Raw genomic sequence first — 22,840 nt, forward strand, 5'->3', positions numbered from 1 at the left:
TAAATAAATAAATTAAAAAAAAAATAAAATGTGTGTGTGTATGTGTGTTTGTGCACACACGAGTGCAGGTACCCACATTGGATTCCCCCTGGAGCTGGAGTTACCAGCTTGTGTGAACCGTCTGACGTGGTTGCTGGGAACTAAACTGGGGTCCTCTATAAGAGTAGTACTTGTTTTTAGTTGTTGAGCCCTCTCTCCAGCCCCTGACCTGATTGTGTAAACTCTGTCACTGTCTGGTTACAACCCAGCTAAGAATCTTGGACTTCCTTTATGAGTTCATTCTGATTGTGGCTTTGTTATCAGCTTTCCCATTCTTTTAAGAACCACTGAGATAATAAAATAAAAGTGGTGCCTTGGTCAAATGAGGACCGTGCCATAGAAGTGGTATGTGACTCTTGCTCACTTGCCTTTTTGTGTTCTTTAAGTTGTCAGACATAGAAGCCTTGATGAAAAGGGAGAACCAGTCGATCCTGACTCCACTGGTGAGTCTGGATACCCCCGGGAAGGCGACAGTACAAGTAGTCATCCTGGCTGACCCTGTAAGTGCCACCTGGGGAGGGGACAGCTGTCCTGGGGATTTCTTCAAAGATTTTTTTTTTTCACATTACTGTTCTCTTTTTTGGTATAGGATGGACATGAAATTTGCTTTGTTGGGGACGAAGCTTTTCGAGAACTTTCTAAGAGGGATCCCAAAGGAAACAAGTTATTGGATGATGTGAGTATTATTTCTTTTCTTTCTTTTTTCCTTTTTTTGTTTTTGAGACAGAGTTTTTCTGTGTAGCTTTGGAGTCTGTCCTGGAACTTGTTTTGTAGACCAGGCTGACCTCCAACTCATAGAGATCCTCCTGCGTCTGCCTCCCGAGTTCTGGGATTAAAGGTGTGCACCACCACCACCCGGTGTGAATCTTATTTTTATATTGATGTCACTATAGGCCACAGCAGAATAGTATAAAGGAGGTACAGGGTCCAGGTGCTGTTAAGCATGTCCTTTCCCTGTTGCAATAACTTTTAATCAGAGACCAACATCTTTAGTATCACCTACATTACTCCTTAGGACTTTCCATCTTCCTTCTGCCCCAGGCGGACTAGGAAGGAATCCACTACTGCTGTGAACATCATTGTTCAGCTCAGTGGATGAAAGTACCTGGGTTCCATCCCCTTCTGTTTCCTTGGTTGTTTGGTTCCCATTTGACATCATTCTTTTCCTTTTTCCTTCCCATTTGTTCTTGTTATCACATCAAGAAATCCAGTAGCTCTTTCACCGGGTGGTGATGGCACACACCTTTATTCCCAGCACTCGGGAGGCAGAGGCAGGCGGATCTATGTGAGTTCGAGGCCAGCCTGGTCAACAAGAGCTAGTTCCAGGACAGGCTACAAAGCTACAGAGAAACCTTGTCTCAAAATAAATAAATAAATAAATAAAAATAAAAAAGAAAAGAAAAAGAAATCCAGTAGTTCTCATCTCTTAAAAGCTCTTCTTGGGAGGCAGAGGTAGAAGATCTCTGTGAATGCAAGGCTAGCTGGTCTGCATAGTAAGTTCCAAGCCAACCAGCACTACATAGTGAGACCTTGTCTCATAAAGACAAAAAACAATTGCTGGAGACATGGGTTAGTGGTTAAGAGACCTTACTGCTCTTAGAGAGGACACAGGTTCAGTTCCCAGCACCCACATGGTGGTTTGCAACTGCTTCTGACTCCAGTTCAAGGCATCTGATGCCCTCTTCTGACCTCCACGTGCTCCTGCATGCATATGATGAACATGCACACACTCAGGCACACACATGCACAATAAAGTAAATAAAAAAACACCCAAACCAAACCCTTTGAATTCCATATTCCATCGCCAGATACTTGTTTATTTCTGTTTTTGAGATATGAGTCTGTGTCTCCAAACTGACTACAAACTACTGATCCTCCTGCCTCAGCTTCCTAAGTTTTAGGACTCTATCACCGGGTTTCTTTAATTAGATTTCTGTTTCAGAGATCTATGTACACATAGTTTCTACTTCTTGTCTGAAATGTGTACTTCATCTGTTCTGTGCTAGATGTTGGCAGCAAGTAGTGTTCATGTTGACATTGTTGGTGATCTCATCTTGCCAAATGCAGCAAGCAGCTTCTGTTCCCATCAAACCTGATTTTTCATCAGGAAGCAGTAGCTCATTGTTGTACTCCAACTTCTAACATAGACCTAGTGTGAAACAGACATTCTCTGAATACTTTGGACTTCTGAGACAGGGACTTTGTTGTCCTAGTTGTCCTCAAGTTCCTGGGCTCAAGGGACCTTCCTGCTTTAACCTTCGATGTAGATAGGACTGTAGGCTCCTATCTACACTAGGCCTCACTCACTTCTGAATACCTAATCGAGTGACAGAAGGAATCAATCTATCCCAGTTCTGTCATTTTTAATCTATATAACTAGCCTTTAAATGGTTTATTAAAATTCTCTGAATTTCTAAAAGTTCATTTTGAAATTTATCTTAAAATGGTGAAATAAAATTAAAATACTCATTTCTTGGGGCTATGATGTGCTTTATGGAAGATAATTAACCATAGACATAAGAACAGTCATTGTGAATTAAAACAAAAATATGTAGAAGATACCTTTTGAAGCTTTATCATGAAGGAAAATAGAATGTTGAGGAAGCTTTTGATTGACAAATATGCCGCTCTTTCCTTCTTTGTTCTTCGATGCACTGGCGGCTCCCTGTCCTCTGAGCTCTTCCATGGAACTGAGACCTTGCCTTCTTCATATCTCCCCGATGCTTCTCCAGAGCCAGCTGCTGTTCTGATTTCCAGCACAGTAGATCAGTTTTATTTTTGGATTTTAAACAAATGAATCCATTTAGTAGGTATTTCTCTGTGCTTGGTTTCTTTCTCTCAAGATAACATTTTGAGACTCCACTGTGTAATTGTATGTATCATCTTTTGTATTCCTTTTATTAGATAACACCTGGTTTATCCATTCCCATGGTAGCAAACATTTAGGTTGTTTTTAATCTACTTAAGGAAGGGTGCTGTGAGCATTCTTGTTTAAATATGCTTGTAGCTACATGTTTCATGTCTCTAAGGTCATAGGAGAATTGCTTTTACTGTACAGGAAAGTGCTGGACAGTTGTCAAGAAGACTTATTGTAGTGAATCTCTTAGCCAATCTCTCTTCGTAGTTGGTTATATAGTTGTATAGTCAACCATGTCTGAAAATATTAAATGCGAACTTCAGAAGTAACTCATCCATTTTAGATTGTACCCTGCTTTGAGTGGCATAATCAAATCACTTGTTCTCTTGCCTGACCCCTTGGGACAGGAATCATCTCTTTTGACAGTGTATCCATACTGTGTGCACAACTGAATATACAGTCCTGGAGTCACCTGGTAGCTAATTGTTATTAGATTAACTCTCAGGATCTCAGTGCTTGGTTCAAAACCTTTATTTGCTTAATAATGCCTCCAAATGGCAAAAAGAGCAGTTTAACTATGACAAAGAGTAGCTGCGGACTGGCAGCATGGCTCAGTGGGTAAAGGTACTTGCTGCCAAGCCTGACAAACCTGAGTTCAGTCCCTGGGACCCACATGATGAAAGGAGAGACTGGACTCCTGCAAATTGTCCTCTGATCTACTCCTGTACTGTGGCCTGTGTGCCCACACATACATACACCCAATAAATAAATAAACGTAATGGAAAAAAGGGGGAGCCACAAATGATTATCTTTTATATGAGAAGGTGAAGTTCTAGGCTTAATAAACCAAAGAAATTGGTTAAGGGGATTAGAGTATAGTCACATAACCCTAGACAGATTTTTCTATTCCCCCCACCCCCACAAGGTTTCTCTCTGTAGTCCTGGCTGTCCTCTATCCTGGAACTGGCTTTGTAGATCAGGCTGACCTCAAACTCAGAGAGATCCTCCTGCCTCTGCCTCCTGAGTGCTGGGAATAAAGGTGTACATCACCACCTCCTAGCTAGCTTTTTCTATTTTCATGTAAAATAAATGCTAAGTTGCTAAGATCAAACATGAGAACAAATCTAAGACATTGGAAAGAAGGAAAACCATGTCCTGGGTTACTACTGTTGCGCTTCAGAATGAGCAGAAGGTACAGCACTCGGTGAGTCCTTAGTTAAGATGAGCAGCAGAGCTGCGGGAAGCTCAGTGCATGAGCACTTGCCTAGCAGCCGTACAGCCAGCTCAGTCCCAGGATCCCTAAAATCAAGTTTGGAAGGTGTCAGTTACTAGACTGGGCCTATTCAGGCCTCCTCTGGAGTATTGGAACCCTCTCCAAGGAACATGGGGAGTTGCTGGGTCTGTGTAGGTGTACTTGTTTACTTTCTCCCCAGCATTTTTTTTTGTTATTGCTTCTTTGATTCTGGTAGCTGTTCTAAGAAATGGAGAGTAGTTTCTTGTTGTGGTTTGAATTTGTATTTCCCTAATGACTAATGGTGAGTAGCACCTATACATAAACTTCTTAGTTTATACTTTTATAAATTAAATATTCAAGTCTTGTCTATTTTTACATAATAGTTTTGGTTTATGCTATGTGATATTTCATGGATAAAATTTCAGATACACACCAAACAAGAGCACAGCTGTGCCTCCCGTGTTTCCGTGCCATACACTTTCAGCGTTCCTTCCCGTCACTCCTACTCTCTTCCTTTTTCTTCTTTTTTTTTTTAAGATTTATTTATTATGTATACAACATTCTGCCTTGATGTATGCCCGCACGCCAGAGGAGGACACCAGATTTCAAGTACAGATGGTTGTGAGCCACCATGTGGTTGCTGGGAATTGAACTCAGGACCTCTGGTAGAGCAGCCAGTGCTCTTAACCTCTGAGCCATCTCTCCAGCTCCTTTTTCTTCTTTTTGCTTGGGGATGCTCAGGAAAATCTCAGGCATCATAACATTTACCCTAAAATACTCAAGAGTATTTTGTGTTTAAAGTCATTTAAAGGAAGTAGGAATTAAGCAATTTCTTTATGTACCATACACTTTAAGAAAAACAAGACTATGTGTATGTACATATATATGTATACACACACACGCACTATGTGTAGTTTTATCTTTGTGTGTGTGTGTGCACCTGTGTGAGTGGAGTGTGAGCACGTGCTGTGCATGCCACAGTGCATATGTGCAGGTCAGAGAACAGCATTCAATCTTCTGTCTTCTTTGAGAGAGGATCTTGTCAGAGCTCCTTCAGCAGTTGACTTTGAGCTCCCAGACATTCCCCCTCTGTCTCCATTCTGCCGTAACTGGGGTTACAGATACCTGATTGCACCACCTATTTCACAGGGCCTGAGGATTTGAACTCTTTCTTGTCCATCAAGCTTACATGGAGAGTGCACTTTAACTACTGAGCAATCTCCCCACGCCCAACCTCTCAAATTTTTGTTTCTTTTGTTATGTATTGTCTTTTGAGACAATATTTCTCTGTGCAAACCTGGCTGTCCTGGAACACTCTATGTCAAAGAGACTGGCCTTGAACTTGATGTATAGCTGAGGATGACCTTGAATTTCAAGATCTATCTCTCTCTCTCTCTCTCTCTCTCTCTCTCTCTCTCTCTCTCTCTCTCTCTCTCTCTCCATGTCAGATTCTGCTTGTGTGTGCGTGTGTGCATGTGAGAAGCCAAAGCAGGGCATTATGTGTCTTCCTCTATCATTCTCCACCACGTTTCCTTGAGAACTAGAAGTTTGTGATTTCTGATAGCTAGCTAGTCAGCCTACCAGCCAGCAAGTTTTTATATCAGCCTATCTCTGCCTCACAGCACTGTGGGAACAGCAAAGTGCAGCCAAAAAGCAAGGATAGTACATTTAGAGACTTTCTCAGAATTGTCGACTTTGATGGATTAGTCCTTTGTTTTAGTGTTGGCTGGTGGTGCTATTTGCTAAGTTTTACAGCCTTCTGCCATGGACTCAGTTGTGCTAAGGTCTCCAGCCCTGTTATACTATGTAGACCAGGCTAGCCTGGAACTCACAGAGAACCACCTGCCTCTTCAGTGCTGGGACTAAAAGTGTGCACCACCACACCTGGTGTGCTTTGACATGTCCGTAAGTGCTGTGTGTATACTCTCTAACTCTAGATCTGTGAGTCACAGCCTGTAATTAGTCACTCATGGCTGTCAGGTATTCAGTAAATGGGAGACAGGGACTTGGATGGAGCTCTTTGAGGATTTTATAATCAATTCTTTCCTTTCTATGTACCCTGGTCCTTTCTGTGGGCAAAAGAGATCTTGCTAGGTATATTCCCAACACTTGGGAGGCAGAGATAGGAGGATCACTGTGAATTCAAAGCCAGCTTGGTCTACATAGCAAGTTCCAGGACAGCTAGGGCTATAGAGAGAGATCCTTCCTCAAAAACAAAGAATGATATCTCCTAATATCCCAGCTGTTCAAGCTAAGACTTCTCAGAGCTGTTTCTGTTTTGCTTTGAATCTACTTTTTACTCTACAGTAGTTTTAGTCTTTGAAGATTTTTTTTACATTTTATTTATTCGCTACACATGCAGGCCATGGCATGTGATGGAGGTCAGAGAGCACTTGTGTTCTCTCCCTCGACTATGTGAGTCCTGGGGATCAAACTCAGAAAGTATCTTTACCTCTTGAGCCAGCTTGCCAGCCCTAGGATAGTTTTCAGTTTCTATACACTTTGATGCGGTTTCTTCTCACTTATTTTGGTTTTCTCTTAAATTCTGTTTGCCATTATTCACCAAAAGCTGAGTTCTATTTCTGAGATATCTCTCGTCTTTTGACACTGCTTTTGAAATTCAGTGAGTTTTAAACTAATCTCCCAATTCTCTGCTGCCTCCCAGATACATTCTTCACTTGACTGGCCCTTATCTACTCTCTGACCTGTCTTTATCTCTTGAAAGCCCTTAGCTAAGCCCTATTACCATCTCACTGCACTGCTTATAGTAACAAAAATACTCTTGTCTCCACCCAAAGTGTTTTTCTCTTTTTGAGCTGGTCCTTTAGAATGGAGAGGTTCTCTTGGATCCTCCTAGCCAGAGTTAATTGTTCTTTCCCCCATCTTTTATGACTGCTAAAACAGAAACATCTCTTCCAGCTCTCGGGAGGTTGTTGGGTTATTTGTTTGTTTTTGATTTTTCAAGACAGGGTTTCTTTGTGTAAACAGCTCCGACTGTCTTGGAACTCACTATATAGACCAGGCTGACCTCGAATTCCCAGAGATCCACCTGCCTCTGCTTCCTGAGTACTGGGATTAAAGATGTGTGCCACCACCCCCTGGCAGGGAGTTGTTTTTTAATATTGCTTTAAGGTTTAAGTTCTTTATATTTTCATTCAAATAGTAAAAACTTGATTATTACTTATTTAGGCAAGGATTTATGAAGTAACTGGCAATTTTCCTACTCCTCCCCTGAGTGCTGGTATTGCAGGTGTCCACCACCAGGCTGGCTAGATCTAAGATTTCATGTAAAGAAGTATAGCCATGCTCTTTGGACTGGAGAGGGAGGGGGAGGGGAGTGGGGAGGAGGGGGAAGGAAAAGGGAGGTGGGGAGGAGACGGAAATTTTTAATAAAAAAAAAAGGAAAAAACAAAACAACAAAAAAGAAATATAGCCATATCTTAGCCCATTTTTTAAGTCCACTGCCAAGGTTAGTCACCTTCAGCTTCACTATTGATAAATCACATACATTTATTTAGTTAGTTAGTTTTTCTGTTATGTTTCCTGATGTAAACATTATCTTGTCATTTCCTCCTGGTGTAGATGAGTATTTTTGACACACTATTTCTCCGACTATTTATTGTTTCCTACCCTTTAATCTGATAGGACTTTATGGGTCTTTTACAGTAAATACCTCAAAGCACATATACTTTTTTTTTTTGAAAAGTAACTTTTAAAAAATAATTTATTTAAATTTATTTTATGTGCATTGGTGTGAAAGTGTCAGATTCCCTGAAACTGGAGTTACAGACTGTTGTGAGCTGCCATGTGGGTGCTGAGAATTGACCCAGGGCCTCTGGAAGAGCAGCCAGTGCTCTTAACTGCTGAGCCATCTCTCTGGTCCCCCAAAAGTGACTTTCTCTGTAATTCCATAGCTGTTCAGTATAGTTCCTAAAATCTAGATTGTCACTCCTGTCATACCTGGACTCAGTATATTACCTAGTGCATGATAAAAACTCAATTTTAAGTAAAAGATTTTTATTGCCATTTCCTTGTGTGTGTGTATGAGCATATGGCACACATGCAGGTGCCTCTGTGGTGCAGGATACAGTGTTAGTGCCCCTGGAGTTAAAGTTACTACTGGATGCTGGGACATGAACTCCAGCCCTCTGCAAGAGCAATACATATGTTTACCTGCTGAGCCATCTCTCCAGCCCCCAAAAGACAGGGTTCTCTGTGTAACAGCTCTGGCTGTCCTGGAGCTCACTTTGTAGACTAGGCTGGTCTCAAACTCACAGACATTCCCCTGTCTCTGCCTTCTGAGTGTTAGGATTAAATGTGTGGACCACCACTGCCCGGCTCATATTTGCTTTTTGATTGAATAAAAGTTTTCTTACCAAATATCTAAATGACTTATAGAGGCAAACATTTTGTTTTTTCAAGACAGGGTTTCTTTGTAGATTTGGAGCCTGTCCTGGAACTAGCTTTTGTAGACCAGGCTGGCCTCGAACTCACAGAGGTTCACCTACTTCTGCCTCCCGAGCACTGGGATTAAAGACGTGAGCCACCACCCGACTTTATTTTGTTTTGTTTTTTGTTTGTTTGTTTTTTAAAGACTGGGTTTCTCTGTATAGCCCTGGCCATCCTGGAACTCGCTTTTTAGACCAGGCTGACTTTGAACTCAGAGATTCCTCTGCCTCTGCTTCCCAAGTGCTGGGATTAAAGGTGTATTCCACCATGCCTGGCTGTGACACTTTTTGGTGGTGATACTGGGACTTGAACTGAAATCACCAAGCGACTGCTTGGTACACACTAGCTCTCCTGTTACAGTGAACAACACTCTCTACACAGATGAACTTGCTTTAGTGCTAATATCACGGTGGAGAATGCAGACTTGGAGTGATGTCTGTTCATCTGTTTCCATAGGCAATGGCTGCAGACAAAAGTGATGAGTGGTTTGCCACGAGAAATAAACCAAAGGCTTCGGGTTAATGGAAGACATGCGAGAGCAGCGCTTAAACTCCAGTCTGGCGTCTGAGTCTAGTGCGGCTGTTTACAATGAACACTGTGTCCAACACAGACAAGAGGCTCATGGGGTAGTTTCACTCTTCAAAGCTTTATGTTCTAGAAATGAAATGTTTTTTTATCATTCTCAGTAGTGGTGAACTCCTGTATGTAATTGTATGAAATTTGGTAACAACTTATTGTCCAGCCTGAGATAGCTCTATGGAACATTACCCTTGGCTGAGGGTAGTGGAAAATTTGATTAGCTGTGAATCATGTAGATAATATTGGAACAAATGTTCAGATGAAAGCCAAACTAGCTGGGCATGGTGGCGCATGCTTTTAGTTCCAGCACTTGGGAGGTAGAGTCAAGGATCTCGGAGTTCAAGGCCAGTCAGGACTATAGAGAAAGACCCTGTCTTTAAACAAATCCAAAAAAACCGAACCAGCTGCTTAGAGTGCTCGTGTTTCCAGGTCTTGATGGATCTTCCTATGGAAGTCTTGGCATTTAAAGAAGCCTTTCCTTTCCAGTTCCAAGATAGTCTCTCCTGATATACAGGAAGACACATAGTGTCACTTCACCATGGAACTCAAGGTAGCTTTTAACTTTGTAGCCCTGACTGACCTGCAGCTATGTCAGCTAGATGGCCTCAAACTCAGAGACCTGCCTGTCTCTGCCTCCTGCTGGGATCAAAGGCACAAGCCACTTTACCCTTTGAACTTTTGATCTTCCTACCTCAGCCTCCAGTGCTGGGATTATAGATGCATGTTACTAGTCCAGGCTTTTGATCTTTCTTTCTTTCTTCTTTCTTTCTTTCTTTCTTTCTTTCTTTCTCTTTCTTTCTTCTTTCTTTCTCTTTCTTTCTTCTTTCTTTTTTTTCTTTCTTTTTCTTTCTCTCTCTTTCTTTCTTTCTTTCTTTCTTTCTTTCTTTCTTTCTTTCTTTCTTTCTTTCTTTCTTTCTTTCTTTCTTTGTTTTTAAGAAATTTTATCCTGGGTCCAAAGAGATGGCTTAGTGCTTCAGAGTACTGGTCACTCTTCTAGAGGTCTGAGTTTGATCCCAGCACCCACATGTCTGTTCTTTCTGTAATTCTAGAACCAGGGGTTCCAATACTCTCTTAATGCCTCTAAAGGCGCCGCATATACATGTTACACAGACATATATGCAGGGGAAACACCCATAAAGATTAAGAAAAATTACCCTTTGGATAAAAAATATCTGGGAGCTGGGTGGTAGTAGCACATACCTGTAATCCCAGTCCTCAGGCAGATGTCTGCGAGTTGAGGCTAGCTTGTTCTACAAAGCTAGTTCTAGGACAGCCAGGACTACACAGGGAAACGCTGTCTCAAAACAAAACAAAGCAAAAAAACAGCCAAAAAACCAGATCTGGGTAATGTCCTCACTTTGATTTGATTTTACATTTTGAATAACCAGAGGAAACAGGAGATGTTTAATGAACAAAGTATTCAATGAGTCACATTTCTGTATGCTTGGGTCTGTACTACTTTATAAAGCGGTCTTAGTCCTCTAAAATGGAGTAGATTATTTCTTCAGCCTGGAGAAATGTTTTCTGTTTAGGCTCATATCATTATATCATTAAAAACAGTTTTATTGAGTACATTTGTCATTAAAGATTTTTTGGAAAAGATTTTGTTTGGTTTTGAAGCAAGGTCTCATGTTGTCCCTGCTAGTCTGAAACTATGTAGACCCTCTAATTCATAAGAAAAAAAGGACTATTTAAAAATGTGCTGACTTGTCTTGGTGGTGCACACCTTTAATCCCAGCACTTGGGAGGCAGAGGCAGAGTTCAAGACCAGCCTGGTCTCCAAAGCAAGTTCTAGGATAGTCAGGGCTGTTACACAGAGAAACCCTGTCTCAAAAAAACAAAAATAAAAAAAAAAAAACCCACAACACTTTAGGACCCACAAGATTGTTCTGTAGGTAAAGGTGGCGGCACTTACCACAAAAACCTGGCAATCTGAGTTTTCTCTTATGAACCTAAGTAAGGTCAGAGGAGAGAACCAACTCAATAAAGCTGTGTTCTGACCTCCGCGTACACTCTTAGCACACTCACTCCAGCCACACCTACACATATGCACACACAATAATAAAATATTTTAATGATAAAAAATATACTTTAGAGCCATCATGGGTGGTTTATACTTGTTATCCTAACACGCGTGAAGAAGAAGCAGATGGATCTCTGAAAGTTGAGGCCAGCCTGGGTTTACACAGTGAATTCCAGACCAGCCAGGCTCTATCCCAAAAATCAGAATAATCAAAACACAAAACAAACCACACACACATACAAAAAAACACCTTGGCCGGTGGTGGTGGTGGCGCACGCCTTTAATCCCAGCACTCGGGAGGCAGAGGCAGGCAGATCTCTGTGAGTTCAAGACCAGCCTGGTCTACAGAGCTAGTTCCAGGACAGGCTCCAAAGCCACGGAGAAACCCTGTCTCGAAAAACAAAAACAAAACAAAACAAAAAAAACCTTTAGAAATTTGCTGTTATGTGAATAGATTTGCCAGGCAGTGACTGTATCTCAGAAGACAAGTTTTAAAGAAAAGTGTAGGAAAATGCCATGCTACTGTAGAGTCCTTTAAGAACTCTATTTAGCCCTTCATATGCAAGCTTCCAGGTACTGTGGTAGCATACTGATGCCTCTGAAATGACTGACAAAGACCCACATGTGCCTATATACATACTGTCCAGCAGGGCCCAAGCAGAGACCTAGATTAAGAACATTTAGGTTGCTAAGCTTCCGATGAGTCTTGTGGAGCCTAAGATCCTGAAACCATCTTGCTCCATTGTCCCTCAACTGCTGTGTTGTGATGCATGAGCTACTTCATCACTGTGTCACTGAAGTTTGAGTTCCATCCAAATCTAACTTCACTGGGCCTGTGTTCTAGATGAGCACTTTTCTGTTTGATTTTAGTGTTAAGACAGAGCCCCTTTCTCTTCTGTATTGTTACAGATCCAAGGTCCTGCCTCCACTTTCAGCCTTGGTCATTTTCATGGTATGACGCACCCCACCCATCTCCACTTCTGTTTGCCATCCATCCACATAGGTAGGATGGGTATTGGTGCTAGTCAGATCACACAGAGCCAGATTAAAGGAGTTTTACCCAGCAGAGATGCTTTTACATTTGAACCCCTTTTCAGACCCCTCACAGTTTCTTTTTTTGTAACAGACTCCACTCTCCTGCGGTTAAGGTGATTTATTGATGTCTCCGCTAACCTTGCTACCCTTTCAGTGTGTTCCAGCCATCAGAACTCTTAAGCCCATTCCCTACCAGTGAAGCCATGCGACTTCCTTGTGTTGGCCAACATGTCCTTAGCCACACTCGTTTTTCTTCAGCTCCTCCACTTTGGCAATATAGATCCTCATGGCATCCATCTTGGACATCCCTTTGTTCACATTCCACGCCTCCCATTTGGCCTTTGCTCTCACATCTGTGGCTGGAGGGACAGGGATGTTACAGTCGCCCTGGGTGGCCTGTTTGTAGAAGCTGTACACCAGCAGTTTCTCCTGATCGCTGACGGGACCCTTCAGCTGCTTGAGGGACGCGCAGGCCATTTCAAACTCCACTTGGCTCATTGGCGCACCAGAGGCTGAGCCTCTCTGTTCTGAGTGATACCTTGTACTAGAAGAGAGTTGGAAATAAGCAAAGCGAGTGATTGATTATTAGACCTTGGAAAGAAAGGGCAAAGTGATAATGTGTGTGTTTGATAAAGTACAAGTTGCAGCCCAGGAATCCATTCTATTGGTCCTATCCCACAGTGCTTTTTCCAGTGTGAATGCCCTTCATAGTTACAAAGGCGCCTATGAGCCCTGAAAATTGACGTTGCTGTTGCCTATAGAAGACAGTGCAGCATGAAAAGCATTTGGGTATTTGTGCGTGTCTCAGAGGCTGGACAGGGAGGGGTGAGCCCCGTGGATCCACTGCCTGTTAGCGGGCAGCTCGGGGAAAGGCTATTCCGTAGGGAAGAATTATGGGCGGGAGCTGCCCGGGGTTCCTGGGTGAAGGTGAGAGGTCTGGACTAAGGAATTGGACCTCTTGGCCTCAAGAGGACAGATTCCGCCAGGAGCCTGCTTATGGTACCTGAGGGTAGACGGCTGGGAAGCCTAGGGTCGAAAGGGGGCGCTGTGGGCTTGGGCGGCCCCGGACGCCGCGAGTTCGTTGAGGAGGAGTGCGGAGGGCGCGTGCGCACGGAGCGGCAGCCGGTCAGCGGAGTGCCGCTCGGAAGCCCAGACGCGCTGTGGGCGGTGCCTGTGACGCGCCCGTAGCCCCGCCCTTTATGCCGTGGCGCTGCGTTCGCGGTCTCGGAGTGGGAGGGGCAGTCTAGTCCCGCCGCCAGCTTCGCCGCCATGGACCTAGGTGGGTTCGCGTTTCCCTACTCCGGCCCTCGGGCCGCGCCCCGCAAAGCACGTCCAGGGTGGGCCGAGGCCTGCGCTCCTCCAGTGGCTCTCTTCAGAGCCCGCTTTGGAGACTGGGGTCTGAGGAGTCTTTGGAGTCCCGCTGCCGCGAGGACGGCCTCCAGCCCGCGGCCCCGCCTGGTGTTGGCCCTCCGTCCCTCGTGGTCTCTTCCCACTAGAAAACAGCGGGCGAATGTACCCTTGGCGCCCCTGAAAGTGCACAGGGCTACTGCTGCACGTGTTTCGGAAATGCCGGGCTGGGAGGGACGGACGTCCGGACCGTTCTTCCTTATTGGGTGACTGCCGAGTCAGTGAACAAGTTTCTTATCAGGTCTCCTGGTCCACACAACAGAGATGCTGATACCTGTCTTCCTCCCAGAGGCTTGGAGTTTCATTTTAAGATCACGTGCATAACTGGGCGCCTTATGGTGCCTTGTGCACACCGGTGACCCGCACCCCTCGCTTGCGCGAGGGGTTGCAGCAGCTGAGGTGGCACTTTTGAATCTGTGTGTTATTTGGTTTGGAGTCTCCTCCCAGGCGAGGACTGGAAGGAGAGCGGTGTTGATAGAAATCTGTGGCCATCTGCCAAGCCTCCCCACCCTGCTAGGTGTACTCTTTAGAGGGTAAGATGGGGAGGCCGGCCTGGGAGATACTCCAAGATTTGCAAATAATACGCTGTGGAGAAATGTCTTCGTCCCTAGCCAGCTCTTTAGTTTGGAATGGTAGTTTCGTGCCCCGCAGCTGTGAAGAGTTCTGCTATGGCTTGATTCCGCTGGTTCAGACACCCATCACTAATTGTGTCTGGGCCTTGAGGTTCCTGCTCTAAAACAGGATAATCCTCAAGACGTTACTTTGATGATGAAATGATTTTATAGGTGTAAAGCTGGGTGTGGTGGCCTATGTCTTAACCTGTACTCTGAGGCAGACGCAGGAAGATCTCAAGAGTTCTAGGCCAGCCTAGTCCATATAGTTTTGGCCAGTCCTGGCTACATAACAAGATCCTATCTCGAAAAAAAAATGTATGCCACCAAGCCCAGCCCAGTGCCTACCAGAGTAAGCAGTCACTTCCTAGCACCAGCTACTGATAAAGCCTTTCAGTTTCTCCTAGCCATGAACCGAGCCTGGGACTTTGTCTGGCCGCGTGTACACAAGTGTTGGAAAGGTACATGTTTGGCGGCAGACATCTGTTCAGCTAAGCTGATAAATACAATAAAATTGAATTTACAATCATAAGGGAATGGTGTTGGGGGAAGGCAGAACAACCTGAACCAGAAAGAACCCTGCCACAGGAACCTAGCCTGGAGCCTGACTGCTACTGTGGAAGCCAAGGTGCCCTGCCTTCAGGCCTGAGTTAACAGGCGGGCGGGCTGATCCTTGCCTTTTTTTTCTTTTTATTTCTTTCTTTCTTTTTTTTTTTTTTGTGTGTGTGTGTGTGTGTGTGTGTGTAAATCGTTAGAGGCCAAGAGATTTGTTAGTTGCCTGGAGTCAGTATACCCCCCCCCCCCCGGGAAGGTTTGAGACAGGGTCACGATGTACCTTGGCTGACCTCACAGAAATCTGCCTTCCTAGAGCTGGGATTAGAAGCAGGGCCCACCACAACTAGCCACTGGAGTCAGTGTTTTTGCTGTTGACCCTGTGGCTAACGAGAATGGGGGAGAGATGTTCCTGGGAGCATGAGGGACTGAGGGAAGGGTTGGGCACCTCTGAGGCCTGGGAATGGGTGGGGGTTATCAGGAGCAATGACCATGACCTGTTAATTGTTACACTCTTGCTGTAGTTTCTAGGCCAAATTACACACTTTGATAAGGACCTGTGCCCTTTTGTTTCTGCACTGGTGGAGACAAAAGAGCGAGGAGACGGTCCTGCCAACAATTGTGCCTTTAAGTCGGGCTCTTGGTAGTCTGATTATTGTTGAGATTTCTTTTATAGCCCTTCCATTCTCCCATCCCTGAAAGATGTTTCCGGAAGGTAACAGTTCAAAATTATTTCCAAAGGTGTGATTAGTGTATGTGGTGTGTGTCATGTGATTTTCATGGTTATACCATGAAGATTGTAGTCTCACATATGCAGACAGACTCGGTAATGTGTAAAGTCACGTTTTTGAATGACTGAGCTTGAATTTAAATCCACTGATTAAACTCCAATATTGCCTTCCTTTAAATGTATCAGTTCTTAGCTCAGTGAATGAATGACCACTTTCCTGGTTCCTGCCATAGAGCCAGAACCTTTCTTTGGTAGCTTGTTCTTTTTGTCTGGAAGAAACCACTGGGTGAACCTTTTCCCTGTAAGATCCAGAATGGTGAAACCCATTAGCAGGAGTGTACTTAGAAAGAAGGAAGGCAGAGCAGGGGAAACAGCTCAGTGGTAGAGCTTGCCTAGTATATATGTAAGGCTCTGGGCTCAAAAACAAAGGCTCAGCTGGGTGTGATGGTATATGCCTTTAATCCCAGTGCATAGGAAGTAGAGGCAGGCAGATCTCTGAGTTCAAAGCCAGTAAGTTCGTAGTGAGACCCTGTCTCAAACAGAAAAAGTAAAATAAAATAGTAAACCCCCCCAAAAGACTGCTCATCGTCCAGTGTTGGACCTTCCGTCTGTCATCACATCCAACAGAGCTCAGGTTTTGTTTTGTATTTATTACATTCTGTGTGTGTATTTGTGGGTACCATCAGTGGAGGTCAGAAGACAGCTTCTAGGAATTGGTTCTTTCTTGCTGAATTAGGCTTAGGGATCAAACTCGGGTCATCAGGCTTGGTGCACTGAGTCATGTCACTGCCCTTTGTCAAGTCTTCTAATGCATACTTGGTGGCACTGTCACCTCAGCAGTCCGGCTTTCCTTGTCACTTTGCTGAGGGACCTTAGTCACTTCCTTGGTTTCCATCAACTTGTCTATGTTGGCACTGCCCATACTCACATCAGGCCTTTTCTCCTCAACTCGCTCCATTGCTGAAGGACAACACTACATGTTCTGTCAGACTCCAAATAACCAGAACTGAACCTTTCTCCCCTTTAAATCTGTCCTGGGGGCTGGAGAGACCTCAGTGGTTAAGGACATGTAAGGGTCTTATAAAGGACTTGGAGTTTAGTTCCCAGCACCTGCAGCAGGTGGCTCTCAATCACCTGTAACTCTAGCTCCAGAGAATTCAGATAACTAAAATACTTAAAAAGACATTTAGAAGCCTGTTCTGAATCCCTCTCTGCCTGCTTTTAATTTTTATTTGGGGGGGGGGTATTTTTATTTGTTTTTGTTGTTGTTTTGGTTTTTCGAGACAGGGTTTCTCTGGTTTTGGAGCCTGTCCTGGAACTAGCTCTTGTAGACCAGGATGGCCTCGAACTCACAGAGATTCGCCTGCCACTGCCTCCTGAGTACTGGGATTAAAGGCGTGCACCACCACCGCCCGGTTCTCTCTGCCTGTTTTTAGTGGTACGATTGTCCTCCTAATTTTCAGGCTAGAGATCTTGGAAACTGGGTTTTTTTCCTCAGTCAAGTTCTTATGACTCCAGCCCTTCGGGAGCTCTTACTCACCACGTCTTCTTCCTCTCCCATTGAAGTCAAGATCGTCCTTAACCTTGATAATGATAGACAACCACTGGCTGTTTCTCTTAGCCTCTGCTAAACTTCTGAAAACTTCATTAGCTCTCGGCTTCTCTGTGCAGGACCTGTGAATATTTGTGAGGAAATGACTATTCTGCATGGGGGCTTCTTGATGGCCAAGCAGCTGTTCCACCCCAAAGACCTGGTACAGCTGACAAAATCTGACTGGGAACATGTAGGGAAGCCCATTGTGGAGGCCTTGAAGGAGATCTCCTCAGCCACAGCACATTCCCAGCCATTTGCCTGGAAGAAGAAAGCCCTGATCATCATCTGGGCGAAGGTTCTTCAGCCCTCCCCCGTCAGTCCTTCTGACACTGACACTCGGTGGCAGGAAGATGTGTTCTTCTCCGTGGGCAACATGATTCCTACCATCAACCACACAGTCCTTTTTGAGCTACTTAAGTCTCTGGAAGCTTCTGGACTCTTCATTCAGCTCCTACTGTCCCTGCCTACCACCATCTGCCGCTCAGAACTACAGAACTTTCTGGAACACATGGCTATTGATACTTCTTCCAAGGATGTTGCCTTCTTCCTGGATGTCTGGTGGGAAATGATGAAGCACAAGGGTGACCAGCAGGACCCCTTGCTTTCCCAGTTCAGGATGATGGCCCATAAATACTTGCCGTCTTCAGATGAGTTTTCCCATCCTCCAAAGAGGTTTAAGTCTGACCCAGACATAGGTCCCACCATGCCACTGTTGGCCATGCTGCTCAATGGGCTGAAACAAATTCAAAATAGAATTCTGTGCCTCGGCATGAAGTCTTGTGCACTAGCTAACTTGGCTGACATGCTGAATGTGTTTGCATTGATGGAGGATGACCCCCAGGAAGTATCTGCCACCATGTACCTAGACAAACTAGCCACAGTGATCTCTGTATGGAATTCGGACACGCAGAACCCATACCATCAACAGGCCCTGGCTGACAAGGTAAAGGAGGCAGAGCGGGACGTGAGCCTCACCTCGCTGGCCAAACTTCCCAGCGAGACTGTTTTCATGGGGTTTGAGCTCATGCACAACTTGCTGCAGGAGTGGGGTACAGAACTGCAAGACATGCTCAACAGCAGTCAGGGGACAAACTATGACACCTACCGGCTGTGTGACAGTCTGACTTCCTTCAGCCAGAACTTGAAGCACTACCTGGATACTGCCAGCATGTCCAAGGAGGAGAGGCAGGTGGTCTGTGAACTGGCTGAGTGTGTCAGGGACTTCCTGAGAAAAACCAGCAAAGTCCTGAATGACAAGGGCCTCGAGGACATCACTGCCTCCATTGCCATGGCCATCATTGAGCAGAAGATGGACCGGCACATGGAAATGTGCTACATTTTTGCTTCTGAGAAGAAGTGGGCCTTTTCAGATGAGTGGGTTGCCTGCCTGGTTAACAACAGATCTCTCTTCAGGGAACCAGACTTGGTCTTGAGTCTGCTAGAAACAGTGATGGAAGTCATCAACTCTAACAGGGTTATCCCCGAGTCTCAGATCAAGCAGGTGATTTGCTTGACCTTGGAATGTTATGCAGAACTCTCCCTACCAGACAAAAATAAAGTCCTTTCTGGCATCCTGCATTGTTGGGGGCCAAAGGGCCTCTCAGACAGGTTGTCTGTTTACGGGGAGGGTTTTCAAGAAGACCTCAACACAACGTTTAACCAGCTCGCACAGAGCAGCTCTGAACAGGGCCTGGCCAAAGCAGTGACCTCCATGGCCCGCCTGGTGATCTTCTACCCAGAAGTAGTGGTAAAGAAGATGTGCAGCATAGCTGTGACCAATCTTGGCACTCACAGGTTCCTGGCTCAGATTCTCACTGCCTTCCCTGCGCTGAAGTTCACAGAAACACAAGGGCCAAAGCCACATACCAGTTTCATAGTGTCCTGCCTCAAAGAAACTGTCTGGACAAAGTTCTCTACACCCAAAGAAGAGAAGCAATTTCTGGAGCTGGTGAGCTGCCTGATGAACCCCGTGAAACCTCAGGGAATCCCAGTTGCTGCTCTTCTGGAGCCTGATGAGGTGCTGAAGGAGTTTGTTCTGCCCTTCTTGATGCTGGACATGGAGGAGGTAGGCCTGAGTCTGAAGCTCTTCATCCAGACCCTTGAAGCCAATGCAGGCTTGGAGGAGTATTGGCTGCAAACCTGCTCCCCATTTCCGCTGCTCTTCAGCTTGTGCCGACTCCTGGATAGCTTTAGCAAGTTCTGGCAGCTCCCCCGGGAGAAGCGCTGCCTCACTCTGGACAGCAAGGATCTTGTGATCCACATCCTGAAGCTCCTCTGTGAGATCGTGCTGGCCAATGCAGAGACCTTCTCCCCAGACACCTGGGCCAAGTCCCTGTCCTGGCTCCACCGCAAGTTGGACCAGCTAGACTGGACTGTGGGCCTGAGACTGAAGAACTTCTTTGAAGGACACTTCAAGTGTGAGGTGCCAGCAACCCTTTTTGAGATCTGTAAGCTCTCTGAGGCCCAGTGGACCTCTCAGGCCCATGAAGGGTATGGGCCTGGCACGGGGCTTCTCGCCTGGATGGAGTGCTGCTCCATCTCCAGCAGTGTCTCTGAAGAGATGCTCTCCCTCTTAGTGGTGGATGTGTGCAATCCCGAGGAGGTCAGATTATTTAGCAAGGGCTTTCTGGTGGCCCTGGTACAAGTCATGCCTTGGTGTAGTCCCCAGGAATGGCAGTATCTTCAGCAGCTGACAAGGAAGCTGTTAGAGAAACAGCTCCTTCATGTCCCTTACAGCCTGGAGTATATTCAGTTTGTTCCCCTGCTCAACCTGAGGCCCTTTGCCCAAGAGCTTCAACTCTCTGTTCTCTCCTTGAGAGTGTTCCAGTTTCTCTGCAGCCAGAGCTGTTGTAACTGGCTTCCTATGGACGGTTGGAGCCATGTGGTCAGACTCCTCTGTAGCAGTCTGACTGGTATCCTGGATGCAATCAGGCTGATGCAGTTGGAGGGCCAGGGTCAAAAGGGGGACCTGACTCAGGAAACCCTGTTTGTGTATACCCAGATGTTCTGTCATGTTCTGCATATCATGGCCATGCTCCCCCAGGAGGTCTGTGAGCCCCTGTACGTGCTGGCTTTGGAAATCCTTACCTGCTATGAAACCCTAAGCAAGACCAACCCTTCTGTCAGCTTCTTGCTCCAGAAGGTCGATGAGCAGCGCTTCCTGAAGTCTATAGCGAAGAACATTAGCCCTGAGGAGCGGCGCCAAACCCTGCTACAGAAGATCAACAACTTCTGACCTGTGGAGGGCAGAACAGATGCTATACCTCCAACATGGTGTTTCTGCAGGGCCCAGAACTGAGAACAGACCTGACGGTTAGTGAGGATGTGCACACCATGAAAGGAACAGAGAACACTGTGAAAAAAGTAGTTTCTTAGGGACTTGCCACATACTACAATAAAACTCTTTTGGGTTTCATCTTGTCTTGAGCCTTAGAAGTTTGGGCTTAAATATGCTCCAAAGTTAGGCTGAGGTAATCTTTAAGATCAAGTCAAGCCAGTGGAGCAGGTGTGGGAGTGCACACCTGAAACGTCAGCCTTTGGGAGGCTGAGGGTGGCAGCCTGGACGGCATAGTAAGATCTGAAAGTTTAAAAAAGTCCAGCTGGGGAGGAACATGTTTGTAACTGAAATTCTCCACCTAGATTTGGCAGTAAGCCCAAAGGTGGAGCTACCTACTAGAAAAAAAAAATACAAGGTTCTATTTTCTTTTCAGCTAGTCTTGGTAACAGTACACTCCTATAATCCCAGCATTTGGGTGGCTGAAGAGAGGGATCTTAAGTTCAAGGCCAGCCTGGGATGCTAGTAAGCATTTAGTATTTCATCTTTTTTCCCCCAAGGTTTTCTCAAAAAAAAAAAAAAGGCCCATGTGGAAAGGGGCTCATTTGGCACTGGTTCTAACTTATGCGCCAGAGAGGCCTGAACCTTTGTGAGAGGATCTAACCAAGAACACTGTTAAGGGTTAGCCATCCAATCAGCACACCCAGGTGAACAGCTGATAACCCTGGAGGTGGGGGTGTGATTACCTTCTGCCTGGAGAGGCGCCTTGGTTTTGATGAATGAATGGCAGAGGTAACAATGCATGCAGAAGCTTAAAAAAAGAGTTTCTAGGGTGGTATTACACAACTCTTAAGAACTGGTTAGGGAGGTATCATTTAGGGGGATGAGAGAAAAGGTCCCATCACGTCCTGCATATCCACACCCTCATTTTAAATGGCTTATTACTTTTCTCCCACCTAAAGTAAACTGTTCTGTGGTCAACAGGCAGGCTTCCACCCTCCCAACTCCTAATTGGAATTCACCAGGGGAAGAAGTTACAAGTGAACACTGAGCTTGAACTCTGGGCACGCTCTGTGAATCCTTTGGTACCTTGAACCAACATGTTGGACTAAGGTATGAGTAAGGCCTGCCTGGAAGTCAGTCACATTCCATGATTAGACTAGGAAGTACCCCACACAGCAGTCAGTCTGGCTGGATCTCATGATGTTTGAGGAAGCCAGTGCCAATACACTTGACAATAAACAGAATTTAGTGCAATTTAATCACCACATGGATGACTTATGGATACAATGACAGTAAACACAAAACAGCATTTTTATGGTTTTTTAAGTGGCACCTATTAAAAACTGAAACTCAAAATTTGAGACATAATCATCCAGTCCTTTAAAAGTCCATGGACAGTGAATTATAAGGCACTTGTAGTGTTTTTGCTGCCACTTGGAAGTGGCAGCAGGTCCTCTCATACCCAGCCTGTGGTGAGGGATGATCCTGCTATACACAGCTACCACATTGGTCCACAGGACATGTTCTGGCCAGCTTGGCTGCCCCCGTGTTCTCTAGTCTTCTGTGGCTGAATGGCTGCACATTCAGCACAAATGGGTCTCTTCAAGAAGCGCTAGAACACTGGCCTGGCTGAGAGCTCGAGGGCTGGAGTGGACATCTGGATCAGCCTTGAATTAAAAGGGCAGTGTCAGAGTGGGATGACCCGGTAATCCACTACAGAAGCCATCACTTTACTTTGTCCCTGGAGTTTTAGGCCAGCTTTCTATGTGGGCACAGAAAACTGGGTATGAGAGGTTGTGCAAAAAAGGGAATGGTGTTGGTGAGTGCTTGCAACAAGCTCCCAAGTTTGTGCTACTGGTCTTTATACCAAGTGAGCCAGCGGAGCTGCGGGCCTCTGCTGGCCTCCTGACCTACTCAAGTGCTTCAGGTTCTCAGCCCTGCCTCTTGCCCATTGTCAGCGAGCCCTTCTGACTGGAAGTCAGTAGGATGAGAATTCATTGTTGCTATACCAATGAGAGGACCAGGGCTGTCTAGTAAACAGTAAAAGACTACACACAATGGTTTTCCTAGTGTTGGAAAAAATGACACTATTTCAAGAACCAAGCTGTCACTTGCTTTTGGCCCAGTATTATGGATGTTGCCCTGAGTGAGGATAGCAGTGCTTCACCTCCCAGAGCTCTTACCATAGGCCCAAGGAAGGCTCCTCAGGCTTGCATTAAGACTACTTTGCTGCAGTGGAGGTTTGATAGGATCCAAGTTACCACTGGGGGAAGGGAGGTACTTTTGCAAAAGGAGCAGGTTAGAAGGGGAAGGTACTGGGGATTGTTAGAAAACCTCAAATCCAAGCCTGGCGGGTGGTGGCGCACGCCTTTAATCCCAGCACTCGGGAGGCAGAGGCAGGCGGATCTCTGTGAGTTCGAGACCAGCCTGGTCTACAAGAGCTAGTTCCAGGA

General features: G+C 45.5%; 3 protein-coding genes across 4 annotated transcripts in view; 2 read left to right on the forward strand and 1 right to left on the reverse strand.

The window, feature by feature from the left end:
• Glod4 (glyoxalase domain containing 4) overlaps window positions 1–9,260 on the forward strand; it is a 21,299-nt gene extending 12,039 nt beyond the window's left edge. Inside the window, exons 7-9 of the mRNA XM_005349520.3 lie at window positions 426–539; window positions 629–715; window positions 9,036–9,260. Of these exons, the coding sequence (XP_005349577.1) occupies window positions 426–539; window positions 629–715; window positions 9,036–9,101 (267 nt within the window). The 3' untranslated portion in view covers window positions 9,102–9,260. The remainder of the gene's footprint in view (window positions 1–425; window positions 540–628; window positions 716–9,035) is intronic.
• A 2,989-nt stretch (window positions 9,261–12,249) lies between these two features.
• On the reverse strand, window positions 12,250–12,751 carry LOC101984729 (diazepam-binding inhibitor-like 5). The gene has a single exon (XM_026780922.1). It carries the CDS (start codon window positions 12,712–12,714, stop codon window positions 12,451–12,453), a length of 264 nt encoding a protein of 87 aa, XP_026636723.1. The 5' UTR covers window positions 12,715–12,751; the 3' UTR covers window positions 12,250–12,450.
• A 688-nt stretch (window positions 12,752–13,439) lies between these two features.
• Window positions 13,440–20,793, forward strand: Gemin4 (gem nuclear organelle associated protein 4). 2 transcript variants are annotated; one of them, XM_026780811.1, is made up of 2 exons: window positions 13,440–13,495; window positions 17,083–20,792. In XM_026780811.1, the coding sequence occupies exon 2, from the start codon at window positions 17,211–17,213 to the stop codon at window positions 20,343–20,345; it is 3,135 nt and encodes a 1,044-aa protein (XP_026636612.1). In that variant the 5' UTR covers window positions 13,440–13,495; window positions 17,083–17,210; the 3' UTR covers window positions 20,346–20,792. The 2 variants fall into 2 exon arrangements, with proteins under 2 accessions (XP_026636612.1, XP_005349580.1); XM_005349523.2 differs by having other exon boundaries at window positions 13,445–13,495; window positions 17,188–20,793.
• The last annotated feature ends 2,047 nt before the right edge of the window (window positions 20,794–22,840 follow it).

This window comes from Microtus ochrogaster, chromosome 7 (genome assembly GCF_000317375.1).
Source record: "Microtus ochrogaster isolate Prairie Vole_2 chromosome 7, MicOch1.0, whole genome shotgun sequence".
In the NCBI taxonomy this organism is placed as follows: Eukaryota; Metazoa; Chordata; class Mammalia; order Rodentia; family Cricetidae; genus Microtus; species Microtus ochrogaster.

What these genes read in the sequence shown, in the direction of transcription:
- LOC101984729 (XM_026780922.1), bottom strand. Translation starts at nt 12,714, where the DNA reads ATGAGCCAAGTGGAGTTTGAAATGGCCTGCGCGTCCCTCAAGCAGCTG.